This window comes from Thunnus albacares, chromosome 15 (genome assembly GCF_914725855.1).
Source record: "Thunnus albacares chromosome 15, fThuAlb1.1, whole genome shotgun sequence".
In the NCBI taxonomy this organism is placed as follows: Eukaryota; Metazoa; Chordata; class Actinopteri; order Scombriformes; family Scombridae; genus Thunnus; species Thunnus albacares.
In genome coordinates, this window is record NC_058120.1 from 27,771,820 (window position 1) to 27,796,963 (window position 25,144).

At 39.6% G+C, this 25,144-nt stretch overlaps 1 protein-coding gene and 3 long non-coding RNA genes across 6 annotated transcripts; all 4 read right to left on the minus strand.

The window, feature by feature from the left end:
* Positions 1-673: 673 nt before the first annotated feature.
* Positions 674-23,757, minus strand: LOC122998675 (NACHT, LRR and PYD domains-containing protein 3-like). Of its 3 annotated transcripts, XM_044375638.1 has the most exons (13): positions 16,034-16,057; positions 14,940-15,053; positions 14,575-14,688; positions 14,224-14,337; positions 13,817-13,880; positions 13,421-13,649; positions 9,681-11,484; positions 8,650-8,823; positions 6,057-6,230; positions 5,583-5,756; positions 3,952-4,125; positions 1,582-1,628; positions 674-1,362 (listed from the first exon to the last, which is right to left on the minus strand). In XM_044375638.1, the coding sequence occupies exons 2-13, from the start codon at positions 15,005-15,007 to the stop codon at positions 842-844; spliced, it is 3,657 nt and encodes a 1,218-aa protein (XP_044231573.1). In that variant the 5' UTR covers positions 15,008-15,053; positions 16,034-16,057; the 3' UTR covers positions 674-841. The 3 variants fall into 3 exon arrangements, with proteins under 3 accessions (XP_044231573.1, XP_044231575.1, XP_044231574.1); XM_044375640.1 differs by lacking the exon at positions 14,575-14,688; XM_044375639.1 differs by lacking the exons at positions 14,575-14,688; positions 14,940-15,053; positions 16,034-16,057 and adding an exon at positions 23,660-23,757.
* On the minus strand, positions 16,081-17,505 carry LOC122998680. Its single transcript, XR_006407479.1, has 3 exons — positions 17,476-17,505; positions 16,382-16,495; positions 16,081-16,147 (listed from the first exon to the last, which is right to left on the minus strand). It is a non-coding gene; the product is annotated as an uncharacterized LOC122998680 (long non-coding RNA).
* LOC122998679 lies at positions 17,536-18,958 on the minus strand. The gene is made up of 3 exons (XR_006407478.1): positions 18,917-18,958; positions 17,823-17,936; positions 17,536-17,589 (listed from the first exon to the last, which is right to left on the minus strand). It is a non-coding gene; the product is annotated as an uncharacterized LOC122998679 (long non-coding RNA).
* LOC122998681 lies at positions 18,979-20,838 on the minus strand. The gene is made up of 3 exons (XR_006407480.1): positions 20,730-20,838; positions 19,634-19,747; positions 18,979-19,030 (listed from the first exon to the last, which is right to left on the minus strand). It is a non-coding gene; the product is annotated as an uncharacterized LOC122998681 (long non-coding RNA).
* Positions 23,758-25,144: the final 1,387 nt, after the last annotated feature.

Genomic DNA, 25,144 nt, shown 5'->3' on the forward strand with positions numbered 1-25,144 from the left:
CCTGTGAGCAGAAAGCTCAGGCTTCAGACTGCTCTGAATGCTTGGTCTCCACTTTTTTTTTCTACTTTTGAGACAAGCTGACATCAACTCATGATGGATTTCTTTATATAGACATCTGCTCCAGGCACAGCACGCACAGTGCAGGGAGATACTGTACATTCATTTGGCGACAGCAGAATAACATTTTACTAGCTACGTTACGTTACCTTTGTTATTTCCTGACAGCAGATATTTTCCACTTCAGTTGGCATTTTAGCACATTTCCCACATGTAACTTATACCATTATGTCACACAATAAGCAGGTAATAAGCATAATATTTGGCAAACAGAGACATCCTGCTGTAATCTTTATCGCTGCGGATGTTCATGCTGTCCACTCGCATATTTCGGGTCCAGATTTTAAGTTTGGGCTTAAACATGTACAGATAGATTTGAGAGGTTGACATTGGAGGAAAGAAGGAGAAAAAGAAGTGAAATCCTGCAACTACAGTTTGTTTACGTAGCCTCCTGAGCCATAGGAAGTCAGCCATGAGCTAACCAATCACAACAGAATGGGCTCATCAGGAGGGGGGCCTTAAAGAGACAGTAGCTTAAATGGCCTGTTAGAGATAGAAGCTGAACATAAAGGGCCAGTATAAGAAAAATAAATAGTTTTTAACTGTAAATCATGCAAAGCTACTCTAGTGGAGTCCCAGTATAAAAATATAGAGCTGGAAATGAGCATAATAGGTCCCCTTTAACTTTACTTTAACTCATTGAACTTTTGGGGGAGCTTGTTTTTTGTAACAAGAGTTCATGTCTCTGAACTCTTCTCATTCACTTTCCCTCATACATTCCTTCTTATAGCTGGCACAGAGACACTGAGGACCCTACTCCAAACCCAGGGTAAAGGGGTTCAGTGAATGTGTAGCTGATGGTGTGGAGGTGGATCAGTGTGTCATGGAAGACACCATAGAAGGACAGAGTGCCAGCAGGCCAGTCCAGGTACACTGCTACTCTGTCAAAGGCAGAGGACCGAGATGGGTGTATGACATTTTTTCTGTTATTGTGCCAGACAGAGTAACCACCACCACAGCAACAAAGACTCCAGGACTTGTCATTCCCTCCAAACCTGCAGTCAGCGCTGTTTCCTCTCCTTCTGATTCCCTTGTAAGTCACTGCTATATCAACCAGTCCTTCCCACTCAACCTCCCAGTAACAGCGGCCACTCAGACCTTTTTGGCACAGCACTTGACAGCAGTCAAATCTCTCCTCGTGATCAGCATATGGTTGCTCCTCATCAATCTTTTTCAAAATTCTTTCCCCAGAGAGCAAGAGGTTTCTGTGTGATGTGTTTAGGTCTGGCGTTAGCTCACAGGCATCTGATGGAGAGATGAGTACACAGAAGAACAGCAGTTTATAAATCATTAAATTATTGGTCAACAGATTGATCATTAATTTTCAATTTCAATTTTAATGATGACATGAGATGCCAGTGTTTATTCTTACAACACATATTTCTGATTTGAGATCAAATTTCCTGCTTAAGAGTTGACTGTGTGTCATACTGTGTTCATAAATAAAAATGAAAATACACTTACACTTCCTCAGACCTGGTTTCAACCATTGGACTCCACAATTGTCCACACTGAAAGGAGAAAGATTAGGCGTTGGGGTAATGTCTTTAAATTGCTTGTCCACATACTATTACCTTGTACTGTATACTGTATTTGTCTTACATCAGTGCATGAAACATTACATTACATACATACAGTTCCAGTCAAAAGTTTGGACATACCTGCTTTTTCAAGGGTTTTTCTTTATTTCTACTATTCTCTGCATTGTAAAAAAAAAAATACTGAAGACATCAAAACTATAAAACAACACATATGGAATCATTTAGTAAGAAAAAATGTTTGAAACAAACCAAAATATCTTTCATATTTTAGATTCCACAAAGTAGCCACCTTTAGCTTCAATGACAGCTTTGCACACTGTTGGCATTCTCTCAACCAGCTTCATGAGGTTGTCACCTGGGATGGTTTTCCAACAGTCTTGAGGGAGTACAGTATGCTAAGCACTTGTTGGCTGCTTTTCCTTCACGCTGCAGTCCAACTCATCCCAAATCATCTCAGTTGGGTTAAGGTCAGGTGATTGCGGAGGCCAGGTCATGTGATGCAGCACTCCGTCACTCTCCTTGGCCAGATAGCCCTTACACAGCCTGGAGGTGTGTTGTGGGTCATTGTCCAGTTAAAAAACAAATGATGGCCCCACTAAGGGCAAACTAGATGGGATGGTGTGTCACTACAGGATATTGTGGTAGTATACTGTTTGAGTGTGCCTTGAATTCTGAATAAATCACCAACAGTGTCACCAGCAAAGCCTCCATTTACCATCTCACCTCCTCCTCCATGCTTCACGGTGGAAACTACACATGCAGATACCATCTATTCACCTTCTCTGAATCTCACAAGGACACAGCATTTGGAACCAAAACTCTCAAATTTTGACTCATCAGAACAAAGAACAGATTTCCCCTTGTCTAATGTCCATTACTGGTGTTTCTTGGCCCATGCAATTCTCCTCATTATTGGTCTCCCTCAGCAGTGGTTTCTTTGCAGCAACTGGAACACGAAGGCCTGATTCACACAGTCTCATCGGAACAGTTGATGTTGAGATGTGTCTGCCACTTGAACTCTGGGAAGCATTAACGTGGGCTCTAATCTCAGGTGCCGTTAATTGGCGATTTCTGATGCTGGTAACTCTAATGAACTTCCCTGCAGCAGTGGTAACTCTTGGACTTCCTTTCCTGAGGCGATCCTCATGAGAGCCAGTTTCATTGTAGTGTTTGATGGTTTTTGTGACTGCAAGAAGAAACTTTCAGTCCTTGAAATTTTCTGGATTGATTGACATTCATGTCTTAAAGTTATGATGGACCTTCGTTTCTCTTTACTTAGTTGAGTGGTTCTTGCCATAATATGGATTACTATAGTATTCAAATACAACACTACCTCAGCAAAACAGATGGTTTCAGATGCATTAAGAACACAAGAGATTCCTCTGATTAACTTTTGACAAGATGCACCTGTTAATTGAAAACCATTCCAGGTGAATACCTAATGAAGCTGGTTAAGATATTGCCAATAGTGTGCAAATCTGTCAAGGCAAACAGTGGCTTCTTTGAGGAATCTAAAATATGACATATAACATATTTTAGTTTGTGTTATTTCATAGTTTTGATATCTTCAGTATTGTTCTACAATGTAGAAAATAGTAAAAATAATGAAAAATCCTTGAATCAGTAGGTGTTTCCAAACTTTTGACTGGTACTATACAACAACATCCATATTAAGACACAACTTGCAGCCAACATCAACTCTTCCTTTTCATCTTAATTACGGAACTACTAAACACATCAAAATCAAACACAGGGTTAGAAACAACACAGTCTAACCTCTCCAATGATATGTGTCACCTCTATCCGTCAAAGTATCATTGAGTAACCATGCTCAGAAACTTAATTTCAAGACCTTGCCTGTAGTCATCAGCCTGAGGTTCCAGTCACACCATAAAAGTGCAAACTGAAATTTCTTTGCTTGCCACACAGATCAAATTACCAGTACTGACATCATCAGTCAGTACCAAAAACCTTGCCCCTTGGGGCATAGGGGGAACTGTCAATGTTGTAGGATAAAAAATACTTATTTTTATCTAATTTTTTCATTATAGCAATTCTGTTCAAGTGTAATAGTATTTTCTTTGCCAAATTCACTTACTCCATACTATCTGTTGTTGCAATGACAATGAATTTTCCTGACCATCACAACAGTTTGAGAGCCATGTACATGGAACCATTATACAAGGAACGAAACACTTGGACAGAGAAGTATAATTCAGCCACACAGATTGCAACTGCAGCTCTTATGCCTCTATCAGAAATGGACTGCACCTGACAGCAAGCCTCTACATACCTGAGAGTTTCCAGTCTCCAGTGTTGATTCTTTTGACCAGCAGTCAGCATCAACAGTCCTGATACTCCTGGATGATTGTAGCTCAGGTCCAGTTCTCTCAGGTGCGAAGGGTTGGAGTTTAGAGCTGAGACCAGAGAAGAACAGCCATCCTCTGTGATCAGACAGCCTGACAACCTATAAAACACACACACACAATACAAACACACCTTACTTAATCTGAGCATACTATTCTGCAGTTAATGCAGTTAAAATCTAGGGGAAACAGTGACAGACTCCAATTTGAATAGATGAATTAATTATCAATTCTGTATTTTTATTTAGTCCACTTTCAGATGTCCTGAATCAATTTGTGACAGAATCTTTAAAGTTCTTTCTGGTATTTTCAATTTCAACAGCACAGACAGAAAAATGACTGTCCCTCTCTTTCTCAACATGTAGCCTATATGTGTTGAGACAAAGTCACTAACGAATGAAATGCATATTTAAAAGTTATTTTTAAGTCAACTGTCAATAAAACTGTCAAAATCAGGGACAAAATGTGATTTTTCAGAAACAAAGTTGAAATAATTATAACTGGTGGTCATAATACAATCCTATATGACCATTACGTTATCTGAGAGAGTCCTGAGTTTCTGTGTTCAGTAACATTGAGGAGATCGACTGAGGAATGAATAAAAAACACTTTCAGAATTAGCGGACCCTCCCACTTTGCAACTCGCACTGTTTCAATTATGTCTTGCATTCTCTTCTTCTTCAGTGTTTTAATGGTTTCAATTAGTGCCAACAACTGTTTATCTTTATGAGTCCAACTCTTAATATTTGCAAAACAGCAGTGGATGGCAATAAGTATCAATTTGCTTTTTCTTTTGCAGATCAACTGGAAATTTCATTGAAATCTGTGCTACATTTTGATGGAAACCTGGTTATTATAATTACATATAACATTTAAACATAACATGTATGAAATTTTATGTTATATCATCCACAAATAATAATTCAAAACTCTAATGCTAAGCACACACTACATGATTTTCAAAATCATCAGATTGCTGTACTGTTCACACTACACAACGTTCTGTCTTGTAATTGTAAATGTTGAAGTCGTTTGGTTTACACACTACATGACTGATCGCCGATGATCACAATATGAGATCTTTCACCAGGAGGAATCCCTGACGCATCTGTCTGGTCTCCAAACTACGTTTTGTCACGAAAACACGCAAGAAGTGACACAGGAAATATTTCCCCTCACCCCATGTCTTCCACTCTCATTGGCTTTAGCTCATTGCCATCCTCACTGCCAGTCACAACACTTTTCATAGTACATGATTTGGATTCGTCCACAGGTCCAGATATTTATCTTGCTTGATATCTTTCTAGCGTCTGCCATTCATCAGCGAGTCCATTAAATCCCGTCTTTGAACTGTTCACACATAGCGATCAAGTGCCGAGTGAACGCCGATTTGCCTCTGATCTGGGGCATTTGCCAACAATCTCTAAAAACTGTTATCGAGTGGAAAATCAGGGCTACAATTGTTCAGTGTGAACTCAGCATTACTTGAAGATCCACATTAGCTGTATGAGAATTAACAGGATCATTTTACCTGTCTAACACACTGATGAATGCTTACCCAAGAGACTCCAGTTTACAGTGTGGACTCCCAAGTCCAGCTGACAGCAGTTTTACTCCTAAATCCTGCAGGTCATTGTTACTCAGATCCAGTTTCCTCAGACTACAAGACTGAGCACTCAGAATGGATGAGAACTCTTGACAACAGTTCCCTCTAAGGTAGGTCTGATCCAACCTGATAAGATGGAGACATTTTGTATTTTAGGTATTAAGGTTTCAAGAGTAACTTTCTCTGGACAAAGACAGGTCTACTGTTTTTCTGCTGCAAAGATTCTAAAAGATACTTACAGAAATACAACTTCAGATTATCAGGGCATCACATAGATAAAGATGAAATTTTGTAAAAAGCTGGAATATGAAGGCTTTCTTCAATGTAATTTGATCAATGTAAACATTTAAGACAAAACACAAAGAGAACAGGCAATACCATTGTTGCAGAACACTGTTATACAAAAGCATCATAAACTGCTCTAACCTGAGATTCTCCAGTTTACAGTGTGGACTCCTCAGTCCATCAGAGAGCAGCTTCACGTCTGAATCACGCATGTGGTTGTTACTCACATCCAAATTCCTCAGACTGGAGGACTGGGAGCTGAGAACTGCAGCCAGAGCTTTATAACTTCCCTCTGAAAGTGTGCAGCCTGTCAACCTGAGGAAGCAATAGATATAGAATAGATAGATAGATTAGACAGACAGACAGATTAGATAGATTAGACCGATCGACAGAACAACAGACAGACAGACAGACAGATAGATAGCAATAACATATAACAACAAATGACAATAAATTAAAAGGCAGAATTGCAGGTCTGCATATCACTGTGGAGAGTGCAGTTGGGCAGATGTGGTCAGGGGTGCTCAGCAATGGGGGATGGGAGAAAAACAAAGTTTGAATTGGTGTCTGAGGCATTGTTTACACCTGGTATTAACATCCATCTCAGGTGATCCGATCACAAGTGGACAGCTCTAAATACAGATGTAGATGCACCCAAGACGCATTGAGGACGGATTGAGATCCGATCACTCAGACCACATTGGGAGGTGGTCTGGGCCACATGTGGCCACATTCTTTTAGTAGTGTAATCGCAATGCATCCTTGACCACATTGAAGGACCACCTACTCACTGATGTCCTCTATTTTCTGGCAGACTAGGCAGGGAATTGCATTGCTGCCTCCTGGTCCAAAGCTGTGTTCAACTTGTTTGATAACAGGATAAACAAATCATTTTGTTTTTCATGTGAATTGAAAAATGCAATTGTTCTGACACTAGTCCGTGTTTGTTATAAATCAGTGACACCTTCAGGCAGGTTGAGGTACTGTGCTTTCAAGGTTATTTCAAAGGTGCTGTATCTTCCATGTTGTTTTTTAGTTTACACAGCACAGCCAAGCAGCACACATGCAGGCTCTGTGCAGCCCCAAAGAGTTTTTCATTTGATCCTTGGAGTAGATCTGTCTGTGAGCACAGTTACCTACCTTTGTAATTTAGTCATGTGCTTCAGAAACACTGTTAAGAGGATTTGTTGTTGTTTATGAGAAGAGTTAACAAGCTGCTGAGTTAATAATCAAAACTAATCTCTAACATAGGCTGCATTTTAAGTTAACACATTAATGCAAATTTATGTTGGTTGGTCTGTGTAAGTTGTATAGGCTAACTGTTACCTCACTTGGAAGCTTGTGAAGAAGAAAATTGTTATAATATTGTTGCACATATTTCATTGCAACTGTGTGACATATTATGTATTCTTGTGTTTGTGACTGCAGTTTTAAAATCTCAAGCTTCAATAAATCACACTCAACATGAAGCACAGCTTACTGAGTCTTGTGTTAGCTATCTGTCTACCTATGCAGTATGGTGCATCTGCAAGGGCAGAATAGTAATCCACCTCCCATTTTTTCCTGTTTTTCCCGTTCCCCTAACTGGTTTCCCTCTTCAAATCAACAATTAGAATAGTAATTAAACTAAAAAGAAACTAACTTAATTTTTGCTTGTATGTAAAAATATTTCAGAAGCCAAATATTGCTGGATAGTTTCTTCTGTCCTGTCAAGTTAACTACAGTTTTTAATTTTGCTGCGCTGCTCAACATAATGGAGTTCAGAATTTATTAGGAGGGCGACTGCTTTACTCTAAACAGTATGAACAGCATGTAACAGCTGACCCATTGGATGTGTAGAAGAAAACAGAACATTATTAACATTAGATCCTGACCGATCCTTTCCTTATGCTGCTGTGTCTCGTGCGTAAATCCGCACAGCTCTCTCTCTCTCTCTCTCGCTCTCTGCAAATGGAAATAATGTCCATGTTATTTGCATATAGAGCGGGGAAGTGAGATCCGATCACAAGTGGTCACTCAGGACGCATGTTAATGCCAGGTGTAAACAGGTGTACTTAAAGCTGTCCACTTGTGATCAGATCACCAGAGACGCATGTTAATACCAGGTATAAACAGGGCCTGAGAGGGTGTAAAGACTGGTCCAGTGTGGGAAGGCCCAGCATGGGGGCCTGTGCTGAATCTGTTAAAAAAAGTGGAAACTCATGGGTGGGGCCAGTGGGAGAAACACTGTTCTGCATATGCAGTGGGCTGCACAACACAGAAGCAAACCCAGAAGCTAGAAACTATTTTTGGTGTATGCACCAGGCGAGCCATTCTTATTAGACTGAATGGGTGCCATTTTCAGTCTGATATCCTGCGCTTATAATACATTTATAGTATAGTGCCATCACCGTTATCATGTGTCTAGACAGACATGACAGACAGACAGGTTGACAGAGAATGTCAACAAGAACTTCAGCTTACATGGAAATGAGAGCTTGACAATATAACTCAGTCTAAAATCACATCGTCCTGTAAATGTGCTCAGTGAAATGTAAATATCAATTTTATACCTGGTTATTTACCAGGGTAGGGACATATTAATTTGAATGTAGTTGTAGTTACAACTGTGCAAAGCCGCCACTGTGAGAGTGCAATTTGACTGAGCCAATTATAAACAGATATGCTGTACTGAATGATTGGTATGGAGAAAATATCTTAAATCAATGAAGAAAAAATTGTTACATAGACTAACCTGAGAGTTTCCAGTCTACAATCTGCATGCTGCAGTGCTTTCGAGAGCTGCTGCACTCCTGAATCCTGCAGATTGTTGTAACTCAGATCCAGCTCTCTCAAACTAGATGACTGGGAGGTGAGAACTGAGGCCAGAGCATCACAACTTCGCCATGACAGTTTACAGCTACTCATCCTGAAGAAAAAATTTTAAAAAACAGTTAGTTTTTCTTTTTTCCCCATCTGTCCAATAATCCATTGATTTTCTAACCTACTTTCTAACACCTGTTAAAAGTCACTGATTGACTGCTTCACACATTGGGCAATAGGCAGGGTATGCCTTGAACAAGTCGCCCATTTATCACAAGTCTAAAGGTCTGGTTATTACAATTCCATCCTAAAAATATTTGTTTCCCATTTACTTCAATTGAAGTCCATCCAATGTGCAAATATAGGCATACGTTTCCTGTTTCAGTGCAATCACCAGCCAGCTCCGGCAGATTTTCAGGTCAGAGTTCACCTTTGTTCAACTTTGAGAAAGATGTGCTAATTTGGCCAATAAAAACACTGCTGTGCTGTTGGAAATTGAATTATTATTCCAGTGTGTTCACCATTTAAGTAAATCATCATATTACCAGATTACAAACTGTAACGTCACTCTTATAGACTGTTTACAGTTTGCGATCACTTTTTACCCGCATCCAAACCATGACATTAAGACCTTTATCAGGGCCGAGAACGGGGAAATTTTGTTGATTCCGGACGTAATGTGAATGTACCTTAACACGTACAGTAGACAACCATTCAGGCCTGCAAGCAATTTAAAGTCGCCAATTCACCTAACCTACGTGTGGACTATGGGAGGACACAAGACACTAAAGAAAACTCATGCAGGTACGGGAAGGACATGCCAAATCCTGGAAGATTTAAACTCTGGACCCTCTTCCTGTGAGGTGACATGGCTAATCACTGCCATGCTTTTTTCATTATTATGTCTAAAATACTATAGAAATAACAAATATATTCAATTAGTCCAAGTATCTATAAACGTACACAGATTTTGTAGAGGCTTTCACCACTGGCAGCAGCCTCAGCAGACCCAGCTCTGAAGCAGAGTATTTCTTCAGGTCAAACACATCCAGATCTTTTCCTGATGACAGTATGATGAAGACTAGAGCTGACCACTGAGCAGGAGAGAGTTTTTCTGCGGTGAGACTTCCTGAGCTCAAGTACTGCTGGATATCAAGCTCTAGCGAGTGATCATTCAGCTCATTCAGACAGTAGAACAGATTGATTTTTCTCTCTGCAGAGGATTCCTCCCCAGTCTTCTTCTTGATGTACTCAATTGTTTCCTGATTGGTCCATGATCCTCCTCCTGATCCTGTCACCAGGCCTTGTAGGAGTGCCTGATTGGTCTGCAGTGACAGACCCAGAAGGAAGCGGAGGAACAAGTCCAGGTGTCCATTTGGACTCTGTAAGGCCTTGTTCACTGCAATTTGGTGGAGGCATTTTTGGTCAGATTTTTCATGTACTGCATTAGACCTTTGACAGTCGGTTTGTTCTTCCGACAACAGATTGACTCCAGAGTTGATGAATGTCAGATGGACATGAAGAGCAGCCAGAAACTCCTGAACGCTCAGATGGATGAAGCAGAACACCTTGTCCTGGTACAGCCCTCTCTCCTCTTTAAAGACCTGTGTGAAAACTCCTGAGTACACTGAAGCTGCTCTGATATTGATGCCACACTCTGTCAGGTCTGATTCATAGAAGATCAGGTTGCCTTTCTGCAGCTGCTCAAACGCCAGTTTTCCCAGAGACATGATCATCTTCTTGTTCTTTTTGTTCCAGACTGGATCTGTCTCAGCTCTTCTATAATACTTGACATTCTTCAGTTTGGACTGAACCACAAGGAAGTGGATGTACATCTCAGTCAGGGTCTTGGGCAGCTGTCCTCCCTCTCTGCTCTTCAAAACATCCTCCAGAACTGTAGCAGTGATCCAGCAGAATACTGGGATGTGGCACATGATGTGGAGGCTTAGTGATGTCTTGACGTGGGAGACGATTCTGCTGGCCTGCTCCTCATCTCTGAATCGCTTCCTGAAGTACTCCTCCTTCTGCGGGTCACTGAACCCTCTCACCTCTGTCACCATGTCGACAAACTTAGGAGGGATCTGATTGGCTGCTGCAGGTCGTGTGGTTATCCAGAGGCGAGCAGAGGGAAGCAGTTTCCCCCTGATGAGGTTTGTCAGCAGCACATCCACTGAGGTGGACTCTGTAACATCAGTAAGGATCTCATTGTTGCGGAAGTCCAGAGGAAGTCGGCACTCATCCAGACCATCAAAGATGAACACAACTTGGAACTCTTTAAAGCTGCAGATAGCTTCTTCTTTGGTTTCATTGAAGAATTGATGAACAAGGTCCACCAAGCTGTACTTTTTCTCTTTCAGCAAATTCAGCTCTCTGAAAGTGAATGGAAATGTGAACTGTACATTGTGGTTAGCTTTGCCTTCAGCCCAGTCGAGAGCGAACTTCTGTGTTAAGACTGTTTTCCCAATGCCAGCCACTCCCTTGGTCAAAAGGGTTCGTACAGGTTGATCTCTTTCAGGTGTCTGTTTAAAGATGTCTTGACATTTGATTGTTGACTCAGGTCTTTCTGTCTTCCTGGACACTGCTTCAATCTGTCTGACCTCATGTTCATCATTGACCTCTCCTGTCCCTCCCTTTGTGATGTAGAGCTCTGTGTAGATTTGATTTAGAAGAGTTGGATTTCCTGCCTTAGCAATCCCCTCAAACACGCACTGAAACTTCTTCTTCATATTAGCTTTGAGTTTACGTTGGCACATGACAGCAGGCATTCCTGATTGACAAAACAACAAACAGGATGAATGACAGATGTTAGTAGGAAACAAAGAGAGGAATTTTGTTTTCAAGAATCAATATGAGTTTATGAGTAAATATTAGTAACAAAAACACTGTGGAGGAGATATGTCAATCTCAGCTGTTCAGTTTTGGTTTATGAGGTACAAATCCATGCACAGGTGGAGTGGTTAGATGTAGATGAGATCAGGTAAATATTTAAATGAAGCTTTGGTGAATGTTCAATAAGGAAGATTTCTAACTTCACATTCTGCACATTCTGTCTTTATTCATTAGTGGGTGAATGGTGCTTTTTCCTCCTGTTCTATTTTGTCTGTCACCTCTGTATTCCCATGCTTTAAAAATCCCTTCATTCTCTATTGCTGCATCACTGTACCTGATCAATGATATTTCTACCCGTGTTCCTCAAGCCAATCAGACTCTTGATACCATTCTTTAAATATTGTTGCAATTCTGCCATTCTGTCTTTCAGACCTATATTACACAGCACACCTCCTCCTATCACCACCATGACCTCCGTGATGATCAGGAAGACTCATCCAAAAGTATCCACTCCACCACCACCTGTGTCTAGACTCTGCAGGGATCCTGTCCTATCTCCTATCTTCATAAGGGCCTACACTTTATGAAGATGCTTCACATCAATGGAGTCTTAACACCAAAACCTTTCTTTGTGTCTTACCACAATAAATATTGTTACTCACTTTCAATTGAGCTCTCTTTATTGAACTGAAGTTGATACACTATATATCTTCACTCACAGTATAATAACACACATTACATTTGTGACACAGAGAGCCCTGGTGTTGGATTGGTTCTCAGTATCAGCAGACATCCTGAGTTGAGGTATTTTAATAGAAATTGAGAGAAAAAGCCAGATCTGTGCATCCTCAACACAACTCAGCATCACTACATTGAAATAACTGATTATCACATAACCTGACTCTGTTTTTAAGTTAAACAGAAAAAAGAATCACAAAGATCATAAGGTGTACAGTTCCTATCAAGTAAACTTTATATGCAACTGTATACACTGAAGCCTAACATTTTGTTTTAGCAAGCAAACCTTTAGCATTGCAAAGCAGTTTTGAGATCCGGTACAAATCAATTGAGACCAAAACAGTCAAGTAATAGAAAATAAGACAAACAAAAGTTCTGGAAGTCAAATATAAAAATAAGTGAAATCATAACTATTTCCATTTCAAACCAAAAACCATCACAATTAGTTTTTCCATTTGCTTGCAGTTCCTAAATTTTTGGTTGCACTCCCACAAGCTTACCTCTCAGTGCAAAAGTTTTTGTTTGGCACGTTTGCGTGGTATGTGGTGTAAGCAATGTGTCTATATTGGTCAGTCAACCTTGGAGTGATAGTGTGAGGGGCTAAGACTTTAGCTGGATGCCAATGACCTTTCCAGGACAGTCAAATTGCTGGAGACAACCATGGATGGAAACAGCAAATAATAAATACAAATAGTCCTTTGGTCTCAAATGATATGTAACAGATATCACAACAATATTTTGTTTGCTAGTGAATATTTTTTCAGTGCAATTCGATATTTTTTGATTGCAATCCAAAAGGTTTGCTCTCACATATTTTATGACTGCTCTTTAAAGACACAAAATTACCCCCATAGTTGAAGAGATGGCTTATATTTGATGACAAGTCAAATATAACTTGTAAGTTTATTATCTATTCATGGGTTATATTTATGCGGTTTATTATCATTTTTGAAAATGTAAGGAATTGGTATGCAGCTCTGGTATGAAGTGATTTGAACCCTGAGCGATTTGGACCTGTACAATTTAACCCATGTTCAGGACTTCCTTAACCAGTGTCCACATTTATAACAGTTTAGAAATTCAGTCATCTCCTATTTCCTCTTTCCTTCATGTTAAAAGTAATAAAATCCTCTTACTGCTCTGCAGAATGTCAGCCATCTCCTCCTGCTTCAGTCTCTTCAGGAAGTGCAGTGTGATCTTCAGAAATGACTCTGTGCTGCTCCTCCTCTGCTCTTCCTCTTCAATGTCCATTACTTCCTCATCCTTGCTCTGCATCTCTGAAGATTCTGCATAATCTGGAGTCAGAACTAACTGGAACATCTTCAGCTCATTCTTCACAAAAGTGACAATGCTCTCCTCAAGCAGCTGGAACACAGTAACCCATGAATTCAATATAATACTAAACTCAAAGAAAAGTTCCATCTTGCACAGATTAAAGACCTACTGGTCTGAAAAGTTCAGTACTACTATTAATGTAATCAAATTTTGTATTTTTAAACACAAGAAAAAGGTATTGTTGCACATTTACAGACCATAAATACAGAGTCCAGCTCTATTTGATCCAGCAGAGCAGATTGACAATGGGGAACTTCAGTTCTGTGAAGGAATTTATTAGATCCTATTATGTCTTGACTTACACACAAATACATGCATTTAATCTCCATTAAGCAATATATTTGAGTTTAACACAGGGGACCAAATCAACAACCCTTATTCTGTGAAAATATGCACTCCAGAGTTCAGCTGAGGCTAAAATGAGGCTTCAGCAGTCTGAGTTACTTAAATCAGGTTGGTATCATCTAAAGTTACAGTCTGTTTAATACAAAATTGTGTCATTGCAGAGGATGCAACTCAGTGAACATGATATCCAATATTGTACCCAGTGATCTACTGACAGGAAACAAACCATTTTGCTTTCATAATCAATATTAATCCTCACCTCTGATCATCAGAAAAGCTTCCATCTTTGAATGCCAAAAGGATATCCTTTGACTGATCAGTTTTCATGGACACACAGCTGGGTACAGGAGAGGCTTCTCTTTTCAACTTTTTCCTGAAAGAAACACAGGAAATCACTTACACTGCACATGGTAGATGCTGAGATTGATGCTTATTTTATTACACTTCCTTTACATATTTGCTTTTATATGTTCATCATTTTGTTTTCATTTCAGATTGTGTGTGTGAAGAACTTCTTGGAGAATACAAATGTGTGCTGAAAAAAACATTCTCTAAACAAGTATCACTTAAAGCATGAATGCAGTAAGATATTATGTTAGTAAAACCTTACTTCTTTTTATGTAAGGAGTGTCTCTCTCTAAAATTAATGAGATGACCCTTTGACTGATCACTCTTCATGGACACCAAGCTGGGTACAGGAGAAGCTTCTCTTTTCAACTTTTTCCTGAAAGAAACACAGGAAATCACTTGCACTGCACATGGTAGATGCTGAGATTGATGCTAATTTTATTACACTTCTTTTTCATATTTGTTTTTATATGTTCATCATTTTCTTTTCATTTCAGATTGTGTGTGTGACTGCATTTGTGTGAAGAACATTTGGGAAAATAAAAATGTGTGCTGAAAAAAACTTTCTCTAGACAAGTATCACTTAATGCATGAATGCAGTAAGATTTCATGTTAGTAAAAGCTTACTTCTTTTTATGTGAGGAGTGTCTCTCTCTAAAATTAGGGGGGTGACCCCTTGACCTGTCACTCTTCATGGACACCAAGCTGGGTAGAGGAGAGGCTTCTCTTTTCAACTTTTTCCTGAAAGAAACATAGGAAATCATTTACACTGCATATGGTAGGTTCTGAGATTGAAGTTCACACTCAAGATCTACTGATAGTGGATCAACAATATTAAAACAGTGCTTCATAGATTTAGCATTACACTTCTAAAACACTGTTGGACTCATGAAGGAAGTTTTTTTTGAAAGGATCAAAATCAATGCACCAGAGATTTCGTCTTTTTTAATTCCAGACATTTTTCTTCCTTGTGTAAACCTGTTGCCTACATTAACCAGGATGCAACTTGACCGCTGACAGTTCTGGCCAAGATCCCAGTGTGTTATGCTAGTAGCAGCTAATACAGCCTGGAGCTGTTAGCCTCCATGAGAGATGAGGAGCGGGCTACAGAGGTCTGGTAACCTCACTTCTTTCTAACTCCACACCCTCACATTTTTTCATTTTCAAAATTGTAGTCTTCAGCCCAAAATGACGCTGACTAAAGTGACATCACTTAAGGCTATTTATCAGAGTTCACACAGCTTCCTTTGGAGACACAAAAGACTTTATACTACTTTTTCCACATGTACAGTATGTGAAACATCAGGAAAAACACTTTAAGGATAGGTGGTGATTTTTTCAAGTCTGTATTAATACAATACTGATGTGCCAGTATGTACATGGAAATGGGTCTGGATCGCTGTAACAATTCCTCCTCTCCACACTGGCCTTGAAGCTGTTCTCTGGGAACAAGACTACACTGTAAGAAATGGGGGACCAAATCCACAGCCCTTATTCTGTGAAAATATGCACCCCAGAGTTCAGCTGAGGCTAAAACGAGGCTTCAGCAGTCTGAGTTACTTAAATCAGGTTGGTATCATCTAAAGTTACAGTCTGTTTAATACAAAATTTCCTCATTTCAGAGGATGCAACTCAGGGGGCATGATATCCTGTATTGTACCCAGTGAATCTACTGAAAGGAAACAAACCATTTTGTTTTCATAATCAATGTTAATCTTCACCTCTGATCAACAGAAAAGCTTCCATCTTTGAGTGACAAAGGGGAAACCTTTGACTGATCACTCTTCATGGACACCAAGCTGGGTACAGGAGAAGCTTCTCTTGTCAACTTTTTCCTGAAAGAAACACAGGAAATCATTTACACTGCACAATGTAGGTGCTGAGATTGATGCTAATTTTATTACACTTCTTTTTCATATTTGCTTTTATATGTTCATCATTTTCTTTTCATTTCAGATTGTGTGTGTGACATCATGTGTGATAAAAATGTGTGCTGAAAAAAAACCTTCCCTAGACAAGTATCACTCAAAGCATGAATGCAGTAAGATTTTATGTTAGTAAAAGCTTACTTCTTTTTATGTGAGGAGTGTCTCTCTCTAAAATTAGGGGAGTGACCCCTTGACCTGTCACTCTTCATGGACACCAAGCTGGGAACAGGAGAGGCTTCTCTTTTCAACTTTTTCCTGAAAGAAACATAGGAAATCATTTACACTGCATATGGTAGGTTCTGAGATTGAAGTTCACACTCAAGATCTACTGATAGTGGATCAACAATATTAAAACAGTGCTTCATAGATTTAGCATTACACTTCTAAAACACTGTTGGACTCATGAAGGAAGTTTTTTTTGAAAGGATCAAAATCAATGCACCAGAGATTTCGTCTTTTTTAATTCCAGACATTTTTCTTCCTTGTGTAAACCTGTTGCCTACATTAACCAGGATGCAACTTGACCGCTGACAGTTCTGGCCAAGATCCCAGTGTGTTATGCTAGTAGCAGCTAATACAGCCTGGAGCTGTTAGCCTCCATGAGAGATGAGGAGCGGGCTACAGAGGTCTGGTAACCTCACTTCTTTCTAACTCCACACCCTCACATTTTTTCATTTTCAAAATTGTAGTCTTCAGCCCAAAATGACGCTGACTAAAGTGACATCACTTAAGGCTATTTATCAGAGTTCACACAGCTTCCTTTGGAGACACAAAAGACTTTATACTACTTTTTCCACATGTACAGTATGTGAAACATCAGGAAAAACACTTTAAGGATAGGTGGTGATTTTTTCAAGTCTGTATTAATACAATACTGATGTGCCAGTATGTACATGGAAATGGGTCTGGATCGCTGTAACAATTCCTCCTCTCCACACTGGCCTTGAAGCTGTTCTCTGGGAACAAGACTACACTGTAAGAAATGGGGGACCAAATCCACAGCCCTTATTCTGTGAAAATATGCACCCCAGAGTTCAGCTGAGGCTAAAACGAGGCTTCAGCAGTCTGAGTTACTTAAATCAGGTTGGTATCATCTAAAGTTACAGTCTGTTTAATACAAAATTTCCTCATTTCAGAGGATGCAACTCAGGGGGCATGATATCCTGTATTGTACCCAGTGAATCTACTGAAAGGAAACAAACCATTTTGTTTTCATAATCAATGTTAATCTTCACCTCTGATCAACAGAAAAGCTTCCATCTTTGAGTGACAAAGGGGAAACCTTTGACTGATCACTCTTCATGGACACCAAGCTGGGTACAGGAGAAGCTTCTCTTGTCAACTTTTTCCTGAAAGAAACACAGGAAATCATTTACACTGCACAATGTAGGTGCTGAGATTGATGCTAATTTTATTACACTTCTTTTTCATATTTGCTTTTATATGTTCATCATTTTCTTTTCATTTCAGATTGTGTGTGTGACATCATGTGTGATAAAAATGTGTGCTGAAAAAAACTTTCTCTAGACAAGTATCACTTAATGCATGAATGCAGTAAGATTTCATGTTAGTAAAAGCTTACTACTTTTTATGTGAGGAGTGTCTCTCTCTAAAATTAGGGGGGTGACCCCTTGACCTGTCACTCTTCATGGACACCAAGCTGGGAACAGGAGAGGCTTCTCTTTTCAACTTTTTCCTGAAAGAAACATAGGAAATCATTTACACTGCATATGGTAGGTTCTGAGATTGAAGTTCACACTCAAGATCTACTGATAGTGGATCAACAATATTAAAACAGTGCTTCATAGATTTAGCATTACACTTCTAAAACACTGTTGGACTCATGAAGGAAGTTTTTTTTGAAAGGATCAAAATCAATGCACCAGAGATTTCGTCTTTTTTAATTCCAGACATTTTTCTTCCTTGTGTAAACCTGTTGCCTACATTACCCAGGATGCAACTTGACCGCTGACAGTTCTGGCCAAGATCCCAGTGTGTTATGCTAGTAGCAGCTAATACAGCCTGGAGCTGTTAGCCTCCATGAGAGATGAGGAGCGGGCTACAGAGGTCTGGTAACCTCACTTCTTTCTAACTCCACACCCTCACATTTTTTCATTTTCAAAATTGTAGTCTTCAGCCCGAAATGACGCTGACTAAAGTGACATCACTTAAGGCTATTTATCAGAGTTCTCACAGCTTCCTTTGGAGACACAAAAGACTTTATACTACTTTTTCCACATGTACAGTATGTGAAACATCAGGAAAAACACTTTAAGGATAGGTGGTGATTTTTTCAAGTCTGTATTAATACAATACTGATGTGCCAGTATGTACATGGAAATGGGTCTGGATCGCTGTAACAATTCCTCCTCTCCACACTGGCCTTGAAGCTGTTCTCTGGGAACAAGACTACACTGTAAGAAATGGGGGACCAAATCCACAGCCCTTATTCTGTGAAAATATGCACCCCAGAGTTCAGCTGAGGCTAAAACGAGGCTTCAGCAGTCTGAGTTACTTAAATCAGGTTGGTATCATCTAAAGTTACAGTCTGTTTAATACAAAATTTCCTCATTTCAGAGGATGCAACTCAGGGGGCATGATATCCTGTATTGTACCCAGTGAATCTACTGAAAGGAAACAAACCATTTTGTTTTCATAATCAATGTTAATCTTCACCTCTGATCAACAGAAAAGCTTCCATCTTTGAATGCCAAAGGGGAAACCTTTGACTGATCACTCTTCATGGACACCAAGCTGGGTACAGGAGAAGCTTCTCTTGTCAACTTTTTCCTGAAAGAAACACAGGAAATCACTTACACTGCACATGGTAGATGCTGAGATTGATGTTAATTTTATTACACTTCTTTTTCATATTTGCTTTTATATGTTCATCATTTTGTTTTCATTTCAGATTGTGTGTGTGAAGAACTTCTTGGAGAATAAAAATGTGTGCTGAAAAAAACATTCTCTAAACAAGTATCATTTAAAGCATGAATGCAGTAAGATATTATGTTAGTAAAACCTTACTTCTTTTTATGTAAGGAGTGCCTCTCTCTAAAATTAATGAGACGACCCTTTGACTGATCACTCTTCATGGACACCAAGCTGGGTACATGAGAAGCTTCTCCTGTCAACTTTTTCCTGAAAGAAACACAGGAAATCACTTGCACTGCATATGGTAGATGCTGAGATTGATGTTAATTTTATTACACTTCTTTTTCATATTTGCTTTTATATGTTCATCATTTTCTTTTCATTCCAGATTGTGTGTGTGACTGCATGTGTGTGAAGAACATTTGGGAAAATAAAAATGTGTGCTGAAAAAAAACCTTCCCTAGACAAGTATCACTTAATGCATGAATGCAGTAAGATTTTATGTTAGTAAAAGCTTACTTCTTTTTATGTGAAGAGTGTCTCTCTCTAAAATTAGGGGGGTGACCCCTTGACCTGTCACTCTTCATGGACACCAAGCTGGGTAGAGGAGAGGCTTCTCTTTTCAACTTTTTCCTGAAAGAAACATAGGAAATCATTTACACTGCATATGGTAGGTTCTGAGATTGAAGTTCACACTCAAGATCTACTGATAGTGGATCAACAATGTTAAAACAGTGCTTCATAGATTTAGCATTACACTCCTAAAACACTGTTGGACTCATGAAGGAAGTTTTTTTTTAAAAGGATCAAAATCAATGCACCAGAGATTTTGTCTTTTTTAATTCCAGACATTTTTCTTCCTTGTGTAAACCTGTTGCCTACATTACCCAGGATGCAACTTGACCGCTGACAGTTCTGGCCAAGATCCCAGTGTGTTATGCTAGTAGCAGCTAATACAGCCTGGAGCTGTTAGCCTCCATGAGAGATGAGGAGCGGGCTACAGAGGTCTGGTAACCTCACTTCTTTCTAACTCCACACCCTCATATTTTTTCATTTTCAAAATTGTAGTCTTCAGCCATGAAATGACGCTGACTAAAGTGACATCACTTGAGGCTATTTATCAGAGTTCTCACAGCTTCCTTTGGAGACACAAAAGACTTTATACTACTTTTTCCACATGTACAGTATGTGAAACATCAGGAAAAACACTTAAAGGATAGGGGGTGATTTTTTCAAGTCTGTATTAATACAATACTGATGTGCCAGTATGTACATGGAAATGGGTCTGGATCGCTGTAACAATTCCTCCTCTCCACACTGGCCTTGAAGCTGTTCTCTGGGAACAAGACTACACTGTAAGAAATGGAGGACCAAATCCACAGCCCTTATTCTGTGAAAATATGCACCCCAGAGTTCAGCTGAGGCTAAAATGAGGCTTCAGCAGTCTGAATTACTTAAATCAGGTTGGTATCATCTAAAGTTACAGTCTGTTTAATACAAAATTTCCTCATTTCAGAGGATGCAACTCAGGGGGCATGATATCCTGTATTGTACCCAGTGAATCTACTGAAAGGAAACAAACCATTTTGCTTTCATAATCAATGTTAATCTTCACCTCTGATCAACAGAAAAGCTTCCATCTTTGAATGACAAAGGGATATCCATTGACTGATCACTCTTCATGGACACATAGCTGGGTACAGGAGAAGCTTCTCTTGTCAACTTTTTCCTGAAAGAAACACAGGAAATCATTTACACTGCACAATGTAGGTGCTGAGATTGAAGTTCAAACTCAAGATCTACTGATAGTGGATCAACACTGTTAAAACAGTGCTTCACAGATTTAGCATTACACTCCTCAAACACTGTTGGACTCATGAAGGAAGTTTTTTTTTCTTAAAAAAGGATCAAGATCAACGCACCAGAGATTTCATCTATTTCATTCCAGAAATTCTTCTTCCTTGTGTAAGCCTGTTGCCTACATTACCCAGAATGCAACTTGACTGCTGACAGTTCTGGCCAAGATGTCAATGTGTTGTGCTCATGGATGTATAGCTGGATAGGGCTGGATAGGGTGCCGCCACTCAGCCTTGCAGCCAATTTTTGCCAGTGGTCACTAGCGGTATTGCAATGAAACATCCACCTGTGGCCCAACAAGCATTTTCCCCATAGACCACCATTCTAAAAGAGACGTCTGTAAAACCATTGACAGGACACCTTGAACTTCAAACAAGGTCAATTATGACTCTTTCCTTTATGAACTTTTGATCCATGGATGTTTTATTTTTGTAAAACTTTTGTAGGGGAATGAGCAGGCAATTCAGAGCCAGGTCACTACGACCCAGGTCATCATGACTTGTACTGATGCCAAACATGTCAGCCCACCAAACAAACGGGAGACATCCGGAATATTGAGAAAGGGGCAAAGTACACAGAGTGCAGAGACGAAATTAAGAAATGTCCCCATAGTGCAGAGACACCTACTCACATTTGGTCAAAGTTTAAGATAAGTGAAATTGAGAAAAGTTCCTCCTTTGGGATAGTTAGAGTCTGGTAAACAAGATGAAACCTGTCCACAGATACACACACACAACCTGTCTTCAGTATAAAAAGACATGTCACGTTCTGTAACGTTGGAAGATATCTCTGACTGCGTTGTTAGTGGGGCTGCTGTGAATAAAGAGATCCCCCATCTGACACCTGTGTCTCGACCATCTGATTCCTCTATGATCCATCTCTTTCTGCCACAACACTTTCCTCGAGCCAAGAAAAGTGATTTAAAAATCTGTGACGTCACCACAATGTAAAGTCTATGGGCCGAGTGGGAACTCGTGGGCAGGGCCAGTGGGGGAAACACTATTGTGCATATTCAGTGGGCCACACAACCTCTTTTGGCATATGAGCAAATCCTATAGGACTGAATGGGCACCATTTTTAGTCCGGTATCCAGCTCTTATAATTCATCCATGGTCATGCTAGTAGTGGCTAATGTAGCCTGGAGCTGTTGGCCTCCACGAGAGATGAGGAGCGGGCTACAGAGGTCTGGTAACCTCACTTCTTTCTAACTCCACACCCCCAAATTTTTCATTTTCAAAATTGTAGTCTTCAGCCATGAAATGATGCTGACTAAAATGACATCACTTGAGGCTATTTATCAGATTTCACACAGCTCCCTTTGGAGACACTGTCTGTGACTTTGGAGCATCTTGTGGTTTCTGTGCAGCAGACTAAAACTAAATCTTCACCATCATGATTGAGCAGTTTGTTGGAAACTGGAGGCTGACCGCCAGCGAGAACTTCGATGAGTACATGAAGGCAATTGGTGTGGACTTCGCCACTCAGCAAATAGGCAACATGGTGAAGCCTAACCTGGTGATCAGCGTGGATGATGCTGGGTTCATTTCAGTCCTTTCAAGACTGCAGAGATCAAGTTCAAACTCAATGACTGAGTTTGAACTTGAGTTTGAAGTTCGACGAGATGACTGCAGATGACTGCAGATGACCAAAAGATCAAGACCATTTTCACTTTTGATACAGGCTTCAACAGTCTGAGTCACTTAAATCAGGTTGGCATCATCTAAGGCTACAGTCTGTTTAATACAAAATTCCCTCATTGCAGAGGATGCAACTCAGTGAGCATGATATCCCATATTGTACCCAGTGAATCTACTGAAAAGAAACAAACCATTTTGCTTACATAATCAATGTTAATCCTCACCTCTGATCAACAGACAAGCTTCCAGCTTTGAATGCCAAAGGGATATTCATTGACTTATCACTCTTCATGGACACACAGCTGGGTACAGGAGAAGCTTTTCTTTTCAACTTTTTCCTAAAAGAGACACAGGAAATCATTTACACTGCATATGGTAGGTGCTGAGATTGAAGTTCACACTCAAGATCAGATAAAAACCCAAATAGAGCGGATCGATCAGTGTAGTCCTTTCTGCTCTGTCAATGCTGAAACTGATAATCAAACTGGAATTTTGCAGGAATACAAAAATCTATTAAATCATGAATTGACTCCAAAGGCCATATCGCCCAGCTCTACTTTGAGCACTACAAAGAAAATTTCTCTAAAGAATGCTTGTTTTTACATAATTCTTGGATGCATATTGACCAGTCACTCTTCATGGGCATACTGTGTAGAAGAAAGACTGATCTTTGCAGCTGTATTCAAAAATAATGCATTGGTATTTTTTTATTGTATAATAGTAATAACTTTTATTATTAAAAAGAAGAAAAAAGGTATATGGGGGAACATGAGAAATGCTCCTTTTATGCCATCATGAAACCAAAAAAATACGGCACTTCTGCAAGTATACATTTCTCCCTTTTGGTTTCTGACTTTTGTCTTTGAGGAGAACACATGACAAGTGATTTACAGAGCAGATATGTATGCTTTAGTAGACAGAAAATATGAAACTCAATTTCAGTTGGACTTAAACACAACACACAATGAGTTATATGAATATGTATGGTAAAGTGATTTCACTGCTAAGCGCTGATATGGGGAATAGTCAGAAACAGAGATCCTCATCTCACCTCTGAGCTTTAGTCTGGCTGTCATGTCGCCTGTGCAGAGTTTTTTCAGAAGGAAGGGAATCTTCCTCTGTCTCCTCACCCTGACTCTTCATCGCTGTACACCTGTTAACAGACACATTCAACATGGAGAGAGAGCTGTTCATGTCTTCTGTAGGTAGAAATCACAAATCACTTTGCTGATTTGAACCACTCCAGTTCAGTATAGTCAGATTATTTTGAAGAGTTTTGATGATACAGATTTGTTTGAACATGTACAACAAACAATCTTATCTGCACTGAACTATGGTGACATTATTTATATGCATGCTCCACCATCTAAACTTCACTCTTGTACAAGAGTGTTGGCTGCCCACCTTTTAAAACCCAAAGTACAAGTACAAATATTTCAAGATCAAAGCAGTACATGTTGAAACACGTCCACAGGAATGCAGGCCATTACATTTTTTCATGCTGTGCTAATTTCAATCTGAATTGGCAACAAGCACATTAATAAGACTTTTGCACAGGAACACCGGAATGGGATGTTGCCAAGGTACACACACAGATTAGCCAAAATGTCTCCTAAGAAAAATATTTGTTCTCCTGGGGCTTTTACTGCTCCTCACTGATCTCCTGTTGCTGAACTTTTGCTCACCTGCCGTATTTACTTGGATTTGTTCATAAAGACTCCAAAGGCCATATCGCCCAGCTCTACTTTGAGCACTACAAAGAAAATTTCTCTAAATAATGCTTGTTTTTACATAATTCTTGGATGCATATTGACCAGTCACTCTTCATGGGCATACTGTGTAGAAGAAAGACTGATCTTTGCAGCTGTATTCAAAAATAATGCATTGGTATTTTTTTATTGTATAATAGTAATAACTTTTATTATTAAAAAGAAGAAAAAAGGTATATGGGGGAACATGAGAAATGCTCCTTTTATGCCATCATGAAACCAAAAAAATACGGCACTTCTGCAAGTATACATTTCTCCCTTTTGGTTTCTGACTTTTGTCTTTGAGGAGAACACATGACAAGTGATTTACAGAGCAGATATGTATGCTTTAGTAGACAGAAAATATGAAACTCAATTTCAGTTGGACTTAAACACAACACACAATGAGTTATATGAATATGTATGGTAAAGTGATTTCACTGCTAAGCCCTGATATGGGGAACAGTCAGAAACAGAGATCCTCATCTCACCTCTGAGCTTTAGTCTGGCTGTCATGTCGCCTGTGCAGAGTTTTTTCAGAAGGAAGGGAATCTTCCTCTGTCTCCTCACCCTGACTCTTCATCGCTGTACACCTGTTAACAGACACATTCAACATGGCGAGAGAGCTGTTCCTGTCTTCTGTAGGTAGAAATCACAAATCACTTTGCTGATTTGAACCACTCCAGTTCAGTATAGTCAGATCATTTTGAAGAGTTTTGATGATACAGATTTGTTTGAACATGTACAACAAACAATCTTATCTGCACTGAACTATGGTGACATTATTT